The following is a 19592-nucleotide window of genomic DNA, read 5'->3' as shown; positions in this document are numbered from 1 at the left end:
AAATGTACAAACAAACAAGAAATCTGGTGGTTTTACAGACTCAAGGCATAATCTGAAACGCCACCAAACACACCACCAGCAATAACCAACAGTATATGTAAATGTATCATTGCAGATATTTGCTGAATGTTGTAATATTAGATACTAAATATCAAGGGATTTGTAACACGTACTCAATTGCCATAAATGATTGTATTTTGGCATATTTATAACTTGTGTAAACCTCTATGAAATGTCACATTTTTACATTGGAAAAAACTGACTATTTATTTTTTCTCTTTTATGCTTGCAAACATTTCCTCCTAACTTTCCCAGTGTTCAGTGACATGCGGTGTTGGGCGAACCACCAGACACTTGGTCTGCTCCAACTACCACCAGCCAGTGGACCAGTCTCTCTGCGATCCCGACGAGAGGCCCGCAGCCGAGCAAGAGTGCACGGCTGCTCCCTGCCCCTCCGCCTACAACCGTCAGCACATTTACGAACAACCCTACGGATATCCTCAGGATCCAGGACGTCATCCGGGACACAGCAGCTGGAACGTCCCGTCTGCAGACAACCAGTGGAGGACAGGACCATGGGGCGCAGTACGTTCGGCACAAATACCATGTTTTAGATAATAGTGAGCGAAAAATAGTGTTTGCCTGCACTTGAGGTATGGGTGTATGTTTTTTTTTCTCTCGTGCGAATACAGTCTTTTGAACCAATTAGGTTTGAGCGTGAGGAAGCAGATGGTTTTGTCTCTCGAAGCAGAAAGCCATACATGGTAACACACAAGTGGAGACACAGTGAACCTTATGATGTACTTTATGTTCCGACACGGACATTTTGGTTAGCCTGTGGAAAAGAAACAAAGGTTTCCACGATGAAACTGAGAAAATAAAAACAGTTGTAAATCCTGAAGGCAGATCAAGCAGCAAACATTTTGTTTTTAACTCATTTGCAATTTTACATTTGTCCAGTTAATCATGGTGATTGTATTCTATGTCGAAATCCTCATGTTAGAAAAAAAAATCCTCCTTGCAGACTGGTGGTTTTAATTTTAGATTACACTGTTTCCGCTGTGTCTAGATTCAGTCCGTGCTGTCCTCCCTCACATGTAGCCGGTACTCTGTGTTCTCCCTCCCATTAACAGAAGAGATGCATCATTATAATTTCATTCAGAGCCATTCGATTACCTATGTCAAGGCAGAATTCTCTGATATTTTTTTGGAAAATGTTTGTTCATGTTTAGATCATCTTGGCACTGATTGAAATACTGGCGCTGAGTGGTTATTGCTTAGAGATCGAAAAATATCTTTAAACTACGTCTGTTTTCATCAGTAAATGAAAAATCCCTAGCTATTGTGCTGTTCCTTTAAACTTTACTGATGTAGGAAAAAAATATTGATATTAGTTCCCTGTTTTTTATTTTTGTGAAAAAATATGTAGTGAGCTTTAAAAATCCAAACATTTTATACAGTGTGCTTACAAGCCATTTATTGGACACGGAGAACTTTGTGGAAAAAACCCCTTCGACCTCTCCTAACTACATGAAGTAAAGGACACACGTAGCTCATGGAACGAACTTGAAAGCTGATCACAAGATGGAACGAGTTAAATACAGGGTAATCCAGCAAAAAAGGGAAGCTTTAAGAGACCTGAGACAGAGGAGGAGCCTCACCTTCCTCCAGGACAACAGCTTTAAACGTACAGCCAAAGCTGCAGTGGAGTGGTGTAGAGCTATGGTCCAGTTAAAGTGTAGACCTAAAACTTTCCTTCAGCTTTAAAAAAACAACAACTTTGTGTTGGTCTATCACATAGATTTCCTATAAAATCAAAGTAATTTTGTACAACTAAGGGGTTTGAATACCTTTGCAGTCCTTTCATATCTTTTCATACCAAGACAAATGCAAACAGTGCTCAGGCGTCAAATTGTTTGAATTGAAATAAATATAAACAAACATTAAAGCTGAAGTATTTCCGGTAAAAACTGGCCAAAACAATAGAGTTCATTGCAGCGATGTGGCAGATCGTAGGGATTGATATATTTAAAGACCCACAAATGGATATAAATAATGCATCCTGATGAGCTGTGTGTTTTCTTCAGTGCTCCAGCACCTGTGCGGGAGGCTTCCAGAGGCGAGTGGTGGTCTGCCAGGACGCCGACGGGCGGAGCAACAGCTACTGCGATGAAAGAGTCAAACCTGCCGAGTCCAAGAGCTGCGACTCCGGGCCTTGCCCTCTGTGGAACTACGGGGTCTGGGGAGAGGTGAGACTTTATTCAGGGTTACGGTCTTTCCTTGTACCTGACCTTTTTTTTTAAATTATTAATGTATGTTTTATTTGCATTGAAAGGCACACAAAGACTCCTGAGCTCAAAGGATGACTCTGTGTTGTACGCATGCATGACAACATCAATGAGCACGTTCTAAATTCATGAGACAGGTAGTTTTAGGATCCAGATGAAGGAATATTGGAGGCGGGGTTAGATGCAAAACCTTGATCTGCAATTCTTCAACCCAAAGCAAACTGAATTCATATAAAGACACGAAGAGAAACCGAAAGGATAAGAATACGAGCAGAAATATGACGGCATGGCTTAACTGGATGATGGGTAAAACGAAGGAAGTGTTAGCAAGTACTTGCCGGAAATATTGCTTATCGAGATCGGATGTAATTGAACTACACACAAATTGATGAGCTATGCACTAAGAATAAGACGACAAGATAAAAAAAACAAAAAAAAACTAAAGGAAGAGACACAGAAACTTAAGGAAACCCGCTGAAAATCCTAGATTTATATAACGATGCACATACAGCTCTTGAGAACATGCAATGTTGGGCTCACAAGAGGGAGAGGCAAGCTTTCACAGATTACAAACTGTTTTAAGGAAACTTGTAATTGTAACATCACATGCAAAATATTCCAGTCCACGTTGGAATTGTCCATTTATTGCAGTTTTTATGTTTGTCCCCAATAAACCTCAAAAGTCTTCTTTCTTGTGCTTGCAAATTGAAAGAAGATGATCAAATGCAGACTCATAATAAAATCCCAGAATTTGAGACAGTAAATTGGATCTTTTTGCACTTTGTTGTTTTATGAACGAGTCAAAAAACACACAATCAGTTTCAACCCGTCTAGCTGAGTCTCTTAAAAAATGTTTGATACATGTGACATTGTATTTTATCACCAATAAGATGATTGCCAATGAGCTATCCTCTGAAAACATTTCCAACAGCAAAGAATCAAATGAAAGATAAAACATCTGCCTGGTATGGTCTGAATCCAAATGTGTCAAACTCAGGGTCTCTGGCCCAAATCCAGCCCGCCATACATTTTTATAACTTGACTTTATAAAAAGAACCTTCAAGATTAGTGTTGTGTGCTTAAATATTATTTTATCAATCAGGTCAGTTTTATTCTGGATATTGTCAAATTATATCAGTGTAAAAAGATTTAATTTTAAGAAGAAGTAATCAAGTGCAGAGACATTGTGTTTATTATCAGGTTGTAAATTAGTTTTAGCAATATATCCTGCCACAACTGGCCCTTTGAGGACAGTCGGGACCTTGATGTGGCCTAACATGAAAATGAGTTTGACACCACTGGTCTAAGGTGTGTGCTAGATTTTCTTCCGTCTTTTAAAGACAGCCATTAATCTAGGCTGTAGAAAGAGAGCCCAGATTAATGGGAGAGAAGCAAAGCTGGCCTACCACGTCTACATTCACAGCTGGCCAGAACAGCATAAGAAGTTTAATACATTTGCCCTACTGTTTCCCTCAGTGCACCCAGACTTGTGGTGGCGGGAGGAAGACTCGCCTAGTGGTGTGTCAAAGGCCCAGTGGGCAGAGACTCAACGACTACAACTGTGACGTCCTGGACAAGCCGCCTGACATGGAGCAGTGCAACCTCCAGTCCTGCCCAGGCGCCACGTCCTGGCATCGCCGACCGTGGAAGCCGGTACGATAGTACTAATTTCCCTTCAACATTTACTTTCCTCAATAGGGGTGCATCACTGTGAAAAGAGATTGTGTGTTATGATATGGCTCCAGGCGGGACACAGTAGGAGTTCCTGAAGTAAATGCCGGGTATCGAGCTTCACTGTTTACTAGCCGACTTCAGCCCACCCAGATGGGCCCCTCAGTGGCATGGTGCTGATTAGAATGCAACAAAAAAAACAAAACATGCAGCAACAATGCTGCTCCACCTAGAGCGTCATTAAAAACACATGGAAACCATTTGGACTCCAGGCTTCAAATTAAAACCTGTAAATCAGGACAGCGCTGTCCAACAGTGCCTTAGATTTATGGGGGGAAGTATTTATTTCATATATTAGGCGTGTCTTCACCCTGTATCTGCAGTACACAAGTGTATATTTGTGTATAAGAGTTAATATTATGGCCTTTATTGGACAGCAACAAAGGCCTCTCAATGTATTTTGTGTATGTATCGTTGTACAGTTTTATTTTATTTTTCAAGTAGCTGGTTTTTGTAAGAGAATATTTAATATTTACTGGTGCTCCTGGTCAGACCTCTCCTGGGCAAATGCAGTTTGTACAGAGGAACATAGTTTTCATTCCTGTTTTTGATCGTGCTTGTACTCAAACTGAATTTGAAAACGCTTCATCTCCGTTTGAAGGTCTGGAAAATCTCCAAGTCGCAGGCAGTTTGAAAAAAGGTTGAAATGCCATCCTAGAAATAACGTTAAGAGTTAAACAAAATAAAGAGCAATTAAATTTAGTGTTATTTGACAATAAGCATCATAAGGAAAGGCTTTTTTCTATACTATTAAGAAGTTCTGTTTGGTTAGTGAATCCTTTCCAGTTTGATAGTGCCTCTGCACTTATCGTTGCAACCTACTGTAAAAATGTATAAAAATCATGAAATGCATGAATCTTTACTGGAGTAACATAATGTAACACTGAATAACAGAAAATTCCACATAAATGTTGAATGATGAGGAAAAAAGGTATGACTCTCCATTGCCCCCAAAATTGTTTTGTATTACATTGTTGCACATTTTCCTTTGAGTTGATTTGTGCCCCGTTCAGAGGTAACAGGTCACATGACTGGGCTGTGCCGTGTTTTCAACAACACGTCTTAGAGGATATTCTGAATTTATCTGGGATATCTGTTTATCTGAAGATTTGTCTTTGTGGTTGAGTGTATCAAACCAAACACATGGGTAATGCACAAAGTCAACTCGTGATACCACCTACAGTATCTCTTTAGCCACATTCAGTGAAACACAACTGGGCAATTTGAAAATATGTTGGTTTCTCAAACTGGGATGATTCATGTCCCAGTTTGCAGCCATGCAACATAATGATCGGAATAATATTAAGAGATGGTTTACTCATATAAAATTTACTTTCCTCCAAGGCCATCTCAGTCTTCAGACCTAAATCGTTTAGAAAACAAGTTGGGTGAGTTGAAGAGAGCAAAAGAGAGAACTAGGACTCTGGACGATCTGGAGAAATTGTGCAGAGACAAGAGTTTAAAGATTACACCTTCTCTGTTTGCTTCAACCTTGTGAAATGAGTAGCAGAAGACATAGAGGTGATATAAAAAGAAGTATTAGTATTATAATCAATAAAGTTAAAAAAAAATACAAAAATGAATACATGGGTAACTGAATAAATATGCTAAAATTAAAAGTATTTTTTTTTCAGAGTGAAATTATGCTACTCCAGTAAAAAACTTATTTTAAAGCTGCAGTTGGCAACTTTAAAAAAAAAGGCATTTACATATTTGTTAAAACTGTCACTATATCCTGAGAGTAGAATGAGACAGATGATGTGTTTCTTAGCGGTGTCGATCATGATGGTGTACGAGCTGCTGCTCATACCCTCCATCCACACAACGCGTAATGCCATTCATGCTCAAGATTGCCAATTTGTTGCAGTTGTGCTAATGGCATAGAAACTACCTAACGCTACAAGAAAGCGATCTATCCACCGCCATCGGTGGTCATGTTATCAAATTGTCAAGAGTCTCTCAAAACTCTGTACTGCAGCTTTAAGGTTTATTACAGATATGGCTCCATATTGTAATTTCTCCATCCCACCAAGTAAAAAAAAGGATCTTCCTAAAATAAGTCAACTTTTGCCTGGGATCTCAGTTAATCGTGTCGGTTTAGTACTTTAGAACCAATACTTGCATCACTTTTGCAAATGAGTGAAATTTGACACGAACAACATTAGCAACTTCTGTGTACTTCCTTAAATAGAATAGTGAAAAGTTCTGGGTATTGTTAAGTATTATCAGGTTTCAAGTTTTAAAAAGTATTTATTTCATTAGATGGGGTGCTAATGACCGCAAATTCAAACATTGGCACACAGATGCTGTTCCGGTCGTCCGTTGTTGTTTTTCTTTCTGCGTATGGTCAGTTTTTTTGTTTTGTTCTGAAGGATTTTTGCTCTAAAATAAACATATATAAATACGTACGTATTTATTTCTTTATAACAGATTATTAATTGTTGCAGCTGTAATATTTTTTCGAGTTCAGACTTAACACTTGACTAAAGTTACTTTCCATTTTTAAAACATCAATTTGTTGATGCTGGCTCACATCTCCTGTCTTAACTGCTATTTGTTCTTACTCGGGTTACAACGAAGGCATTACAACTTTATAAACATATATTGTTCTGATTAACATGTGCATGCAGTCGTCATGAATGGCAATAATGAATGTCATAATTCTTGGCTTTACTATTTTATTGGAACCATTAGTTTTTCAGAGTATAATAACTTGAACAACATGGAACATCAAGTTTTTTTTTTGTTAAAAACGAGGGCTGGATATGTCTCTGTGTTGTCCTGTGATGGATTAGTCACCTGTCCAGGTTGATGACTGCTTGAATCACCAAGCTTAGTAGCGGTCTTAAAAGGAACTAAGTAGTTCAGGAATAACTCTGTGACCACAGTGGCCCAAACCTGGAATGCTTATATTGTTTGCAGTGATTCAAATTTTACACCACCATGGATAGAAGAGAGAAGATAGGAAAAATTGGCAGCCTTTTTCCTGAAAGATAAGGCAGCTTCCTCCATGGACAAGCTAAATATTTTTATAAGAAACATTTATGGTCAAATACTTAGCAGTTCTGTCAACAAGACACTAAGACAGTACCAACTATCGAGCACAATGGTGATGGGTAAGTGAACAATTACCGCCAAAGTTTATAACATCACCTCAGTTTAAAGGTTATACAAATAGGTGTGAATATAAATAAATTATTATATATACAGTACAGACCAAAAGTTTGGACACACCTTTTAATTCAATGAGTTTCCTTTATTTTCATGACTATTGACATTGTAGATTCACACTGAAGGCATCAAAACTATGAATAACACATGTGGAAATATGCACTAAACAAAAAGTGTAAAACAACTGAAAATACCCCTTATATTCTAGTTTCTTCAACCTTTTGCTGTGATTACTGCTTTGCACACACTCTGCATTTTCTTGATGAGCTTCAAGAGGTCGTCACCTGAAATGGTTTTCACTTCATAGGTGCCCTGTCAGGTTAATAAGTGGGATTTCTTGCCTTATAAATAGTCATGAAAATAAAGAAAACCCATTGAATTAGAAGGTGTGTCCAAACTTTTGGTCTGTACTGTGTATATATAAATATATATATATATATATATATATATATATATATATATATATATATATATATATATATATATATATATATATATATATATATATATATGTATATATATATATATAAGAAAACAGATTTTGTATGTTGCTGTGACATGAAACCTTAAAAAAAGTAACTTATTAAAAGCTAAAAAAAATAACATCATATTCACATCAATTAACAGTGTATGAAAAGTGACTGTGCCTGGAAGCTCTGCCAGTAAGACAGAGCACATGCTTTTAGTGGGTTGTAAAAAAAAAAACACAGGGAACATTCAAATATTCAGATTTGACGCTGAGAAATGACGTGGAGCTGGTTGTCATGGTAACATGAGAGTTCGCTTTTAGGACCTCTTCAGACTACTCTGTCTGAAACTATGCAGATGTGTGGGAATGTTCACTTAAGGAGGTGACCTCTGAACTAAGATCAAACTCAAACAAGTTAAGCTGTGATTATGTTTTCCAAATAAACGCTGAAGTTTAATTTACAGTCCTACAAATTAATAACCTTCTGTTGGCAGTCATGGGCTATTTTATCTGAGATTATCTCACCAGAGATCTGGGATCATTTCTGTAGAGGATACTTAGTTGATTCCCCTTCTTGGTGTTCCTGCTCCTTAGTCTTATTATGTATGCAGGTGTGTGCGTGCGCATGTGTGTGTTAGTGAGTATGTTCATTAAAACCGAGCCATGGTGCTATGGTGGTTTCACTCCCACAGCCTTTTTTTTTTCTTTTATATTTTGTGGTCCACAAACAAAATGAATCAAGTCTACGTTATTATTATTATTATTATTATTATTATTATTATTATTATTATTATTATTATTATTTTGTATTGTTTCAGGTTCATTGTTGTTGGTTTTTGTTTTGCTATTTATTTAATTCACATGCACAATACTTAGGTTATGTTGAGCATTTTTATGTAAAAACTATTAAAGAGACGCAACTGTAACATTTGTGTTGTTTCTTAACATTATCCCTATAAGTGAAATAAAATCTGCTTTTGAAAATACTTTTTTTTTTTTTTTTGACAAAATTCTCTGATCTCTAAAAGAACCCCAGTAAGCACATACAACTTGGTGATACTTGGTGAATTGCAAGAAAATAAAAACAAGACACAACACACCACAGAAAGTCGAATCCTTAAATATGTATAGTTTATTGTTTTGGCAGGGTAGACAATTTTATGACGTGCAACTGGATTCAACACTTGGATGTGCTTTTTGATGGGGTGCATAAAAAAGATTTTTTTGTAATTAAAGGACTTTTTTTACTAGTCATTTAAAGTACATCCAGTGAATCAGACCCTGCTGTGTAAAAGGAAGCAATTTTATTGTAGTGATGCACCAATCAGTCAGCGATTCAAATCAGCCTTTATCAGCCCTGATCAGTCATTAGGAGATCACATTGTGAAAATTCAGATTTGGTTTTATGCTATTCATTAAACGCCTCAAATCTAGAAATCTGAACCAAATTCAATCTATAAACGTATTATCCAACATTATGCACTGTGATGCACTTTTAAGAGTTTAATAGAAGTCAGACAAAGATTAGGAACATATGACTTTGGATACATTCAGATAATATCATAATGTCTTCTCTTTTCTGTCATATTTAAACTCAATATAAAGAACAAACTTCTATTATTTTACATGTTACAGAGTAATCAGTTAAAAACCAAATCATCTGGTCACAGCACAAAGCAAACCAGGCGTTGGCCTGAAAACTCCTGATTGGCGCATCTCCTTTTGTCTTCATTTAATGTGTTTCACCATTTAGTTTTACAGTTTCCCTAGAGAAAGCAGACCAAGGCAAACATTGGCGCTGGGTGGCACATCTGCTTACCATTGCCGTAATAATAGAGTCTCAGTAATGCATTTGGCTCCACACTGCAGAAGTTCACTTTATTTGCCGGAGCAATAATTGAGTTTAATTCATTTTGGCAAGGGTTGCACAGCTGAGAAAACCCACTAATCACACAAAGCAGACACTGGGATTGAAGAGGTAATATTGAATAATAATCAAATCATAATTTAGTTATCACAACAAAATTCAAATTCCTCATAAAACATCAATTATTGTTTTGCAAGATACTAATACAGATAGTTTTTATTACACCATAAGATAAATTTTCAGTAAATAAACTCGTATTGCTCAATAAATTAATTTTAGTTATTTGTACAGACAAACAAAACAAAAACTAAAGAAGAATGTGGGTTTTGAGTTTTTGAGAAAAAGGCCAAATATGGTAAATTAATGTTTTTTATTAAGAATGTGTGTTGCAGCAATCTTGTAATATGAAAATCAGCCAGATCATTTTCTTTTTTTTATCATATTGTAATAGTTATTTATCATATATCATAATTGTATGAAAATGATGAGAAGACACCAAGGAATAATCAGATTTATTGCAGACATTTCACAAAAAGCAAACACATTTTTTATTAATTTGTCAGAGTTTTGGTTATAAAATACATACTAATGCTATTTACCTTAAGAAAAGTCATATCTACGGAAAATCTGGCTCATTGTACTGATATTAACAGGCACCACTTTAGTTATTTATTCCTTCTTATAAGCAAAAACATGCCACTTCCTGTAAAATATATGCTTTCCATGGGGCGGAGGCGTGGCAGCAGAGCGTCTGCAAGCTAATCACAGAACTTCAAATCAAAACCACATGTACGCATCGACATTCCTTGCTCCAGCCTAAGAGCAATGAACATGAACACTCCTCAAACCTGTCACCTCGGGGTCAGTTGTTTGTGACATCATGGGTCCGGCGTTTCCTGTCAGTCGAGCTTGAGCAACCAAATTAGTAGATGAAAGGTTCTCCCTGGTCCTCACAAGCACAAGGTTCTCATCACAGCCTTCACTTGAATATGCATTGGGAGACGGTATTACGCTGTGGCCCCTTTGGGCGAAAGGAAAGTTGTGGTTTGGCCAAAAGATTAATGCAAACCTTGACAAACCTTGGAGGCAGAAAACCAGGTCAGCATTTCCCAATTGTGCATGTTTCCACACAGACAGAGATTAAGAACTGAAAAACTTAGGACAGAGTTACCAATTGAAGTCTTGCTCTCACTCACTGTCTTGCAGTTTGAATGAATTACAGGCCTGTCTCGACACATTATATGAAGTAGCGTATTTTGGGGAAAAAAAGAAGCTTCTGACATCTCTGTATGTAATCAGAATACCAGATCTAAAGATTCAAGGTATCTGCACATCAGGCCGATTTAGGTCAGGACTGGAAGTAAATGTTAAGGACACTAGGCAGAAGAAAACATACATACCTTTTACAAATTCACACAAAAGAGATTTCAATGCACCGTATTTGTTTACATTTCCCTAATTTTTTCCAACAAATAATATCCTAAATACCATGTTTCATCACAAATGACGAAACATGGTAGTACCAGCATTATGCTTTGGGGTCGTTTTTGATAATTAGGTCAAAGGAAACTGGTCAGACTTGATGGAAAGATTAAAGAAAATACAGGCCAACACTGGTAAGAAACTTATTAGAGATTGCATAAAAATTCAGTGTAAGGCTGGGGCTTTGGCTGACCTTCCACCAGAACAACCTCTCTTAACAAAGAGAGGTTGGATATCTAGATCAAATACATAAGCTGGAATGACCCAGTCAAAGTCCACATGTAAATCAAAATGGAAAATCTCCAGCAAGACTTGGAAAGTAAGCTCTTCATCTGATCTGACTGAGCTTGAGCTATCTTTCAAAAAACTATGGTTAAACCTCCCCCCAAAACATCTGTCTGTTACTGTGCAGCTGTAAATTCAGCAAAAGATGATTTGTAAAAAGTATTGGTTTGGGATGGCTTACCACTCTTTAATTTTTTTATTTGCAAAGGATTTTGAAAACACTGTGTGAGACACTGCAGATTTTATTAATAGCTCCATGTGTTAACGGTCAACCCCTGAACATACTACTAGGAGAAATTAAGGAGACGAAGAGAGGAGCCTATATCGTACGGAAGAGTAAATGTTTTTTCGAGGTTGATCAGGAGCAGATGCAGTGAGACGAAAGGAGAAGAGACGGGGTACCAAGGTCTGGGAGCATTTAGTTTGGGGTATCCCAGGTCTACTGAATGACAGAGGGCATGGCCTTGCCTTGACACAGGCAGAAAGCATCTGCTTTGCTCCAACCCTATTGGAATGTAATTTTAAGCCAAATACAATTGTTTGTTTATATCTGCATCATACTTGTACAATTGTGCCTAAAATACTGAGTCACCCCTCTAAATCAATTAAGATTGTCCAGTCCCTTCTGTTGCTGCATGTGTACAATCTAGCATCTCAATGCTTTTCCAAACATTTGTGTAAGAATGGGTCATTCTCAAGGGCCCAACGAATCAAAATGAGCTAGGTAGGATGATACATGGACAATAAGTCCATTTGTAAAAGTTCTACACAACTAAACATTTGACAGCCACTTAGTGATAAGCTAAGTAAAGTAGCAAAGCAGAGACACCACTGACTAACATGCACATTGTGCAGAAGCCAAGAGCTGATCAGATTATCTAAAGAATAGTGGGTTCTAAACACATGGACTGGGTTTTTACGCCAAGTGCCCCTATGAAGTGATATGAACCATGGAACCACTGGACTCTAGAGCAATAGACATTTTCTCTGGACTGACAAATGAAGTCTGCCTGCCTGGTAATCCAGTGAATGAATCTGAATGTGGTGAAGAACAGTACTCACCCGACTGCATTGTCAAGTGTGAACGATGATGGAAGAATTATTATGGTGAGGGGTTGTTTTTATTTTAAGAATTTGGGCTTGACCCAAATTCTAGTAGAACTTCTAACGATGCAGTATAAAAGATATTTTTGACCATTTAATACTCACTGTTATGTGGGGACAGTTTGGGATGGTCCCTTCCCGTTTCAACGGGACTGCACACACTGGTGTGACGCAGTCTGGAGTGGGTGAGTTGGACTGACAGAACACCTTAGGGATGAATTAGGGCACAGACTGCAAGTATTCTGATTACCACACTCCTAAACTTTGTTTCCAACTAAACTTTGTTTAGGAGGTAATGAAGCTGAAGCTGTTATATCTACAAATACTGGATCATCTCAGTGTCGCGTATATAAGACTACAGGCTTGGTTTTGATGGGGCCTCATGCTCTTTGTGCCTTTCAACACCAAGCTGATGGAGTAAAATGAGATGCAGCTGATATCCTTCCTAATGGGTTAGACAACAATAGATTGAGTGTTGAACTTCCTGTCAGCAAACAGGGATGTAATAATCCTAAAACTGACGACGTGTAAGATCTTCTATAGATGTCAGCATGTTTTCCATAAGAGGTTTAACTATACTTGCACCATACTGTTTGACTTTTATGTGCTGTGTTGTCCATGTCAGTCAGCTACCTCTCAGTTTCTGCTTGTATGTCGTCAACATCATCAGACCACTGGTTCAAGGACGTGTGTCAAACATTGCCTCATTAATTGTGTTCAGATTCTTTTAATAGACTAAAATACATTTAGGTACTATTTTGTCAAATCACTGACCTATGTGGTGTTTTTTCTCATGTCTCAGGGGCTAAAAAGGGACAAAGAAAACAATTATTAAGCAGACATTGTGGAATAATGAGTGCTGGCTTTAAGGCGAAAACAAAGGCGTAAAGAGTTGGATTATTACAAAAACCCCCCAAAACGAAACAATGTGATTTTGATGACTGTTAAGATTTGTACTTGAAATTCAAGGTCAAGATCCTTTTCTTGCTAGAGCTCTTCAGACTTCCTCATTCAAAGCTGCAGATGGCTGGCTGCCATGTAGATTAGAAATGCAGCTATGCAACATTGAGCTGGAAGAGGGGAATACTTGGGAACACTGTTAGAGATTTACTCGAAAATCTTATACCTGGTCTTCACTGTGGATTTTTTGTTAGCTTCAACATGCAACATACATACATTTTGTTATTTCCTCGGTTAATCAATATTTTTGCAACTATATTTCATGTTGTGTGTTTACAAAAAGTTAAACATGTCTAGGCATATGAATGCACTGTATAAGATTCTCTCACGATAATGGTGATATCTTTAAATAAAAATACCAAATATATCACAGTTTTCACACCAAGATTTAAAACAAACTGTTTTTTTAACAAGCTTTTTTTTATTATTGAAAAAAAATACAAATACCTTTACTGCTACCAAAAATAATAGCTTTTTTTTTGTCCATTTAACATTTTAACAATGTTTTGGTATAACATATGAATAACTCCTATTTGTTCATTTTTCAATTTGAAACAAATTGCGGTTTTAAAATGCTTATTGTACATCATAAATATCTTTATGCTGCTTTGTGTTTTGTACAGTAAAGTGTAAAAGGCATACATGTACAACCAGAGAAAATACTAGTCATGCAAATTTCTTGGGCATCTCATTGAAATCATTTTAAACTATAGGAAACTAATGCAAATCTGCATTACTTTCGAACTATACCTTTTTATACGATTTCCTAAACCTGGCTTTTGCTTTTACTTTTACTTACCTCTTTTCAGAAAAGAAAGTAGGAAAAAATGTGTTGTTCTGTATATTTGTATCTGGCAGATTTGTACTTACAGGCACCGAGTCCAGAATAGGCTGTTTAGCATCAACCTGTCTGAAGTTTGCTGTGCTTACAGTTAACAGTCTGCTAAACAGAAGAAACAGGAAGTAATTATTTCATGTCATCATCTGCATTCACAATTAGAACGACTTTGCACATCACAACTATGTGAAAGATAGCATGATGTTACTCCGGGTTGTTTTTCTGCAGAACAGAACTGATCCACGGCTCTTGAAATTCCTCTGCTCCCACCACCACCAGTGACAGCATGTGTCGTTTGGACTCCGGTCCTTCAAAACCTTCCTGTAAAAACAAAACCACGAACAGCAGGAAGAGTTCTGAACAAATTCTTTTGTTCAGAATTTGTATTCTCTGCATCTGAGAACACACTTAAAAAGATCGGACGCTACGTTAAAGTACATTCTGTTCCCAGCTATCTCGTTTGTACGCAAACTAGTGTGTCTTAGTTGACTTGTAACATTCCACATACAAGATACTGTATGCAACAACTTTGGCAACATTGAGCCATGGGCAAACCTCCAGACTTCCCCTCCTGCAGTCTGAACTTGCAAGTTTACTCTTGCTCTGAGTTCCCTTTAAGAGCCTGTGTACAGTTACCATATGCTTGGTATTAACATCCTCTTGTATTGAGAGCTTGGAGCCTGGAATTTGACCTTAGCCTGTCTTGCAGGCAGGTTTGTGTAATAGTATAATAAGAAAGCCGAGTTTACTTTTAATCTTAAAACAAACATAAACTGATTGTGGATTTTACATTTAAAAAAAAACCTCTGCTGTTAGCCGAGTTCTTAAAGAGCAGTCTCCTTATGTATTATCTTAGTAATGTAGAGGCTTGTTTAACTCTTGAGATTTCCAAAATGCTGCCAACATTTCCTGATTCTGCATAGGTTAAAAACTCAAAAAGGGAGGACGGGGTTACTCTGCTATTCTCTGTTTAGCTGTTCTGTCATGTATCGATGTCTTGCTCTCGCTCACTCTCTTGCAGACTAAATGAATTTCAGGCATGTCTCTGCACATTGATTGAAACAGAGCCAATAAAAATCTCTCTGTACTTCCTCTAATTTCATGTGAAACATCTCACTCTTACTGAAGCTAGCTAACTCATTAGCTTAGTTTTTTTTTCACAATAATAACTTTCACAACTCATTGTTTCGTTGCCATTGTAACTTGGTAGAACTTACTGTGGTGCATTTAAAATACTTCATTTTTAAATTTTGGTCAACATAGTCCTCGTTCTTTTCTCAATCTGTTGGAATATCTGTGAGGTTCTGCGCAGACGAAGGTACAGCCTAGATGTTTGTCAGATAGAATCTGTCAGCTGGGCTTACCTGTTGTGAGTTATGCAGTGGGTGGGGTTCACTTGGGGTTTTCCAGCTACCATTTCTAGACAAAGACATTTAGAGCACACAAAAAGTCTGAGTACCTCTAAATCTGAAGTAACATTTCTTATGTTAAATGGTTTCAAACATCTGTTTTCAAAAACTTTTCAGGGCTTTTTTTCTATCTTTTAGCACTCAATTATGCCATTGGCCCCAGATTTGCATGAGTAAAACTGCTTTCAAGCCGTTAACTAGAATAATTATGAGCTTTAAAATGAAGCCTCATTGACTTTCTTACTGGAACATTTGTTCTAGCTTAAGAAAAAAAAAGACCAAAAAATCAAAAATAAAAAAGGGAGGGGGGGATAAAACTTGTTTCACACAAGTTGTTTTGCTTGGCTGGATTCCGATTGTGGGTGAGTCCTTCCACTTTAAAGTAATCCACATTATGCCCAGATGAGACTCGTTGGATTATACAAGACTTATCCCGCCTGATCATGAGAAATTAATGGCTGTGACGACGTGGGAGGGCAAGTCTGCCTCGGGAGAGTTTAATTTCCCGTGTGACTTGTTGAGTTATGTGTTGTGCCCTCCGCTTGGTCTCACTGAACATGATAAATCTTCTAAATCTTTCCAACCCTCGTCGGAGCAACACATTGCAAGAATGCGACATAAACACACACACACATGCCCACACACACAAAAAAAACATACCTATAGCATTATTTCTTTACAGGCTTCATATTCTATGAGAATTGTGCTGGGATCTAATATTATTTTAAGATACAAATATGGATTCTAAAGTCCATATTTACAAAGTTCAGGGGAACATTATTCTTAAATAAAAGTAGCAGCACAACAACTTGTCTTGACCTACCTGTAGAGCCAGCTGTGGATCTTCAGGTTCCAGAGTCCTTGCCCTCGTTGCGCTCTCGGAGATTGAAGCTGTCCTCCAGTCCCAGGGGCCTCGCCCGTTCTCTCTCCAGTTTTTCCAGTCACCAGCCCTGATTAACTAATGGCTGACAGATGAGGCTGGCAGGTTTGCGGGAGGAGCACGTCTCCATAAAGTTGCTGTTTCTTTTGGGGTTTTTTTCCCCCACCGTTCGACTGCAGATACAGCTCAGCTGGGGGAAGCGCAGAATGTATGGCTGTGATTTTCTTTCTTTCTCCCTCCTGCTTTCTGCTCTAGTGAGGTGGGGCTATACCCCCACAACCACCCCCAACCCCCACCTCTTCTCAGTCCCAGACGATCCACTCCACCTCCAGCATGTCTCTTCTCCGCCGAGGAAGTTTTGTTATCATTTATGAGTAAACTTGCAGCGGGTATCTGCGGCGCTAAGGGGCCAGTCACCCAGGCTTTGATGTCAGCTGAGAGGACCCTGTGTTTAAAATGCCTCTGTAATTACAGCATGCACGATGCATGTTTGTGCAGCGTTTGCCGCCGCCCGCACCGACAAGAAAAGGCAGAAGGTGGCTTTGTTCGAAAGGGCACTCTGACCTCGATCCGTTTTTCAAGATTAGTGAAGTACCAAAGTTTCATACCGAGAGGTCATCATCGTTTACCACGCATTGTAACAGCTGCTCGTCGTTACGCAATCCTTCTGAGGTCGTAATTAGTGTTACAATGAAACATTATGCTGTTTATCTGGACTGGAAATTATGCATCTTGTGTATTTTATTCCAGCTCTCCCTTTTTGTGGTGACTAGACAAGTGGGGATGGAGGGTGGAGGGTGGAGGCTCACTCATCGAGCAGAAATTGGCGCCCTAATTACTGCACGGCCACACGGGAACCGAAATCTCTTGAAAAAAATTTGTCAGCCGTCTTAGATTTTTTATTTTATTTTATATTTTTTTTCCAGAGCTGTCATCAGGGTGTCTGGTTTTTATTCGTTGTGTTTTCTCCTTTTGGGGTGCTTATTACTACCAGATGATTGTCTCAAAGAGTGTGTGTGAATCCTTTCCTCTCATTCGCAGCAACTCTCTAAGTAACTCCTCTGCTTACAGGTCAAACAGCTGAATGAAAATTACAAATGAGGTCAAAAATGCTACAAAAACAGAAGTCAACAAGAAAAAGACAACCACAAAACAATGTTTGCCAAAGTGTGAAATCAAAACAGGAAATAACAAAAACCAACTAGTCTTATAAGAAACATGTCTTGTACATAACCTGGGCTGAAAGGCAACTCTGTGAGGAAGAGATCATTACTCAAAAAAAAAACAATTTAAGAAGCCAAGTCACTGTTTACAAAAGCACTCATGGATAAAGTTTTATTTTTGGAGACATTTTCTGTAATTTGATGAAGAAAAAAATGGTGAAATTTTTTGCTAATATGACCATTGTTTTATGTAGAGGCAATAAGGAGAAGCTTACAAGCCTGAGAAAATCCCAGCTGTTGGTTTTGGGGGCGGCATCAGGATGACGTTTTGGTGTTTTGCGGCCGGAACACTGGTGAACTTCATAAAATACTTTCCCTCCTAAGGAAAGAACAACATGTCAAACTATAAAAGCAACTTCTTAACAAGGCAGCCAGGAAGTTAAACGCTTGGACACGAAAAACAATGACCAAATTAGGTCTCCACGACAACAAAATTAGGCTAGCTAATTCAATCTTGAAGTCGATGTTTTCGAGGGGCCATCAGAAAGCTTTGATCTCAGAAAGCAGCTTACTCACCTGACTCGACTCCACCAGTTCAGTCAGGACAAACAGACCGTAAGGGCAGTGGAGGATACCCAACAAGTTTTGACCCAAGTCATAATTTTAAAAAGCAGTCGTGCCAAATACTAGGGAAACACATTTAAACCTCTAAATTTGCGGTGTTATCATTGCCATGCTTTGATGAAAAGCGTTGCTTTTTTCCCCTCTCTTCTCAGTGTTCAGTGAGCTGTGGCCGCGGCACCAAGCAGCGGGAGATAGCCTGTGTTTTCCAGAACCAAACCCAATTAAAGGATGCGCACTGCAGCCATCTGCCCCGGCCGCGCGCGCAGACGGCCTGCCGAGCTCGAGGATGCCCCGCCTGGAAAGCCAACAGGTGGCGGGAGGTATGTTTGCTCTTCTTGCTGCTGCACGACCTGCTGAATATCCAGTCCGGCCGCGGTGCTGCAGCCACAAACACAACGGAAACCCTCCTGGAGGCTGCAGATGTGGAGCACGCAGAGAGCATCAGTTTCCCAGCTCAGTTTATTTCTGTTCAAGAGTAATGTGTCCTTTTTTTTACCTCCTCCCCTCGCCAAGCGTACCCCAAACACTCCCGGCTTGATTTGTAAAACTGTTTACAAGGCATATGTGAGGTTTTCATTTCAGGTTTATAACAGTCTGGCAAAACATTGGAAGTCGTTCTGTAATCAGGCTTCAGGCGGGGCGGGCTCCTCTTTGAATCTGATTTGTTGGAAAACACACAGCATAATCGCATTCTGTCATACACACTGTCTTAATAAAATCTGATCAACTTGGAGGTCCAGGTGCGGCAGACTCAGCCCAGTGTAACCTCTCAAATCTGCTTAGACAAGATGTTAGGAATGGTATACGTTCTGATGGCAAGTGTTTACACTAGCTAGGTTTTTTCACATTTTCTCACAAGATTTTCTGGTAATAGGCCAACGCAATGTAGAACATTATAGTCAGCTGGAAGAAAAACTATACATGGTTTCACGTTTTAATGGAATTTTTGCTATTTTTACTGCAAGTTTGTGGGATATTTCTCCACAGCCTTTATACAACTAAACACTAAATGTAATGCCCTTTATACTTAAAATAAACCCAAAAACCTCAAGTTCAAACCCATCGCATAATAAGTGTCTGTAAACATCAATTCTGAATTGTGTACAATACTGAATATTGATGCCTTCACCGCTTTCCACATTTTTGTTTGTGAAAAGTCTGAAAATCACGTCTTTTTTCCTTGCACCTCTGAATTATGCGTCGGGTTGGACTGTCACATAAAATCCCAATGCACTGAAGTTTGCGCTTGGCAAAATGTCATAAAAGATCAGAAGTCTGAATCAATTATTTGAGTCTCTGTATTATTACGTGTCACTTCTGT

At 38.4% G+C, this 19592-nt stretch overlaps 1 protein-coding gene and 1 long non-coding RNA gene across 4 annotated transcripts in view; one reads left to right on the top strand and one right to left on the bottom strand.

The window, feature by feature from the left end:
- LOC102235540 (A disintegrin and metalloproteinase with thrombospondin motifs 20) overlaps positions 1-19592 on the top strand; it is a 95589-nt gene that overhangs the window by 63167 nt on the left and 12830 nt on the right. For all 3 annotated transcript variants that reach the window (XR_002753504.1, XM_005796405.2, XM_023342733.1), the window contains 4 exons: positions 316-585; positions 2088-2249; positions 3765-3941; positions 18424-18591. Coding sequence is in view for 2 of the 3 variants with exons in the window: in XM_005796405.2 (XP_005796462.1) it covers positions 316-585; positions 2088-2249; positions 3765-3941; positions 18424-18591 (777 nt within the window). In the remaining variant the exon portion in view is untranslated. The remainder of the gene's footprint in view (positions 1-315; positions 586-2087; positions 2250-3764; positions 3942-18423; positions 18592-19592) is intronic.
- On the bottom strand, positions 13797-16730 carry LOC111610135. The gene is made up of 3 exons (XR_002753508.1): positions 16428-16730; positions 15560-15614; positions 13797-14516 (listed from the first exon to the last, which is right to left on the bottom strand). It is a non-coding gene; the product is annotated as an uncharacterized LOC111610135 (long non-coding RNA).

The sequence above is a fragment of the Xiphophorus maculatus genome, chromosome 2, assembly GCF_002775205.1.
Source record: "Xiphophorus maculatus strain JP 163 A chromosome 2, X_maculatus-5.0-male, whole genome shotgun sequence".
NCBI classification, from domain to species: Eukaryota; Metazoa; Chordata; class Actinopteri; order Cyprinodontiformes; family Poeciliidae; genus Xiphophorus; species Xiphophorus maculatus.
Note: the sequence above shows the minus strand (reverse complement) of the source record. Positions and strands in the feature narration are given on the sequence as shown.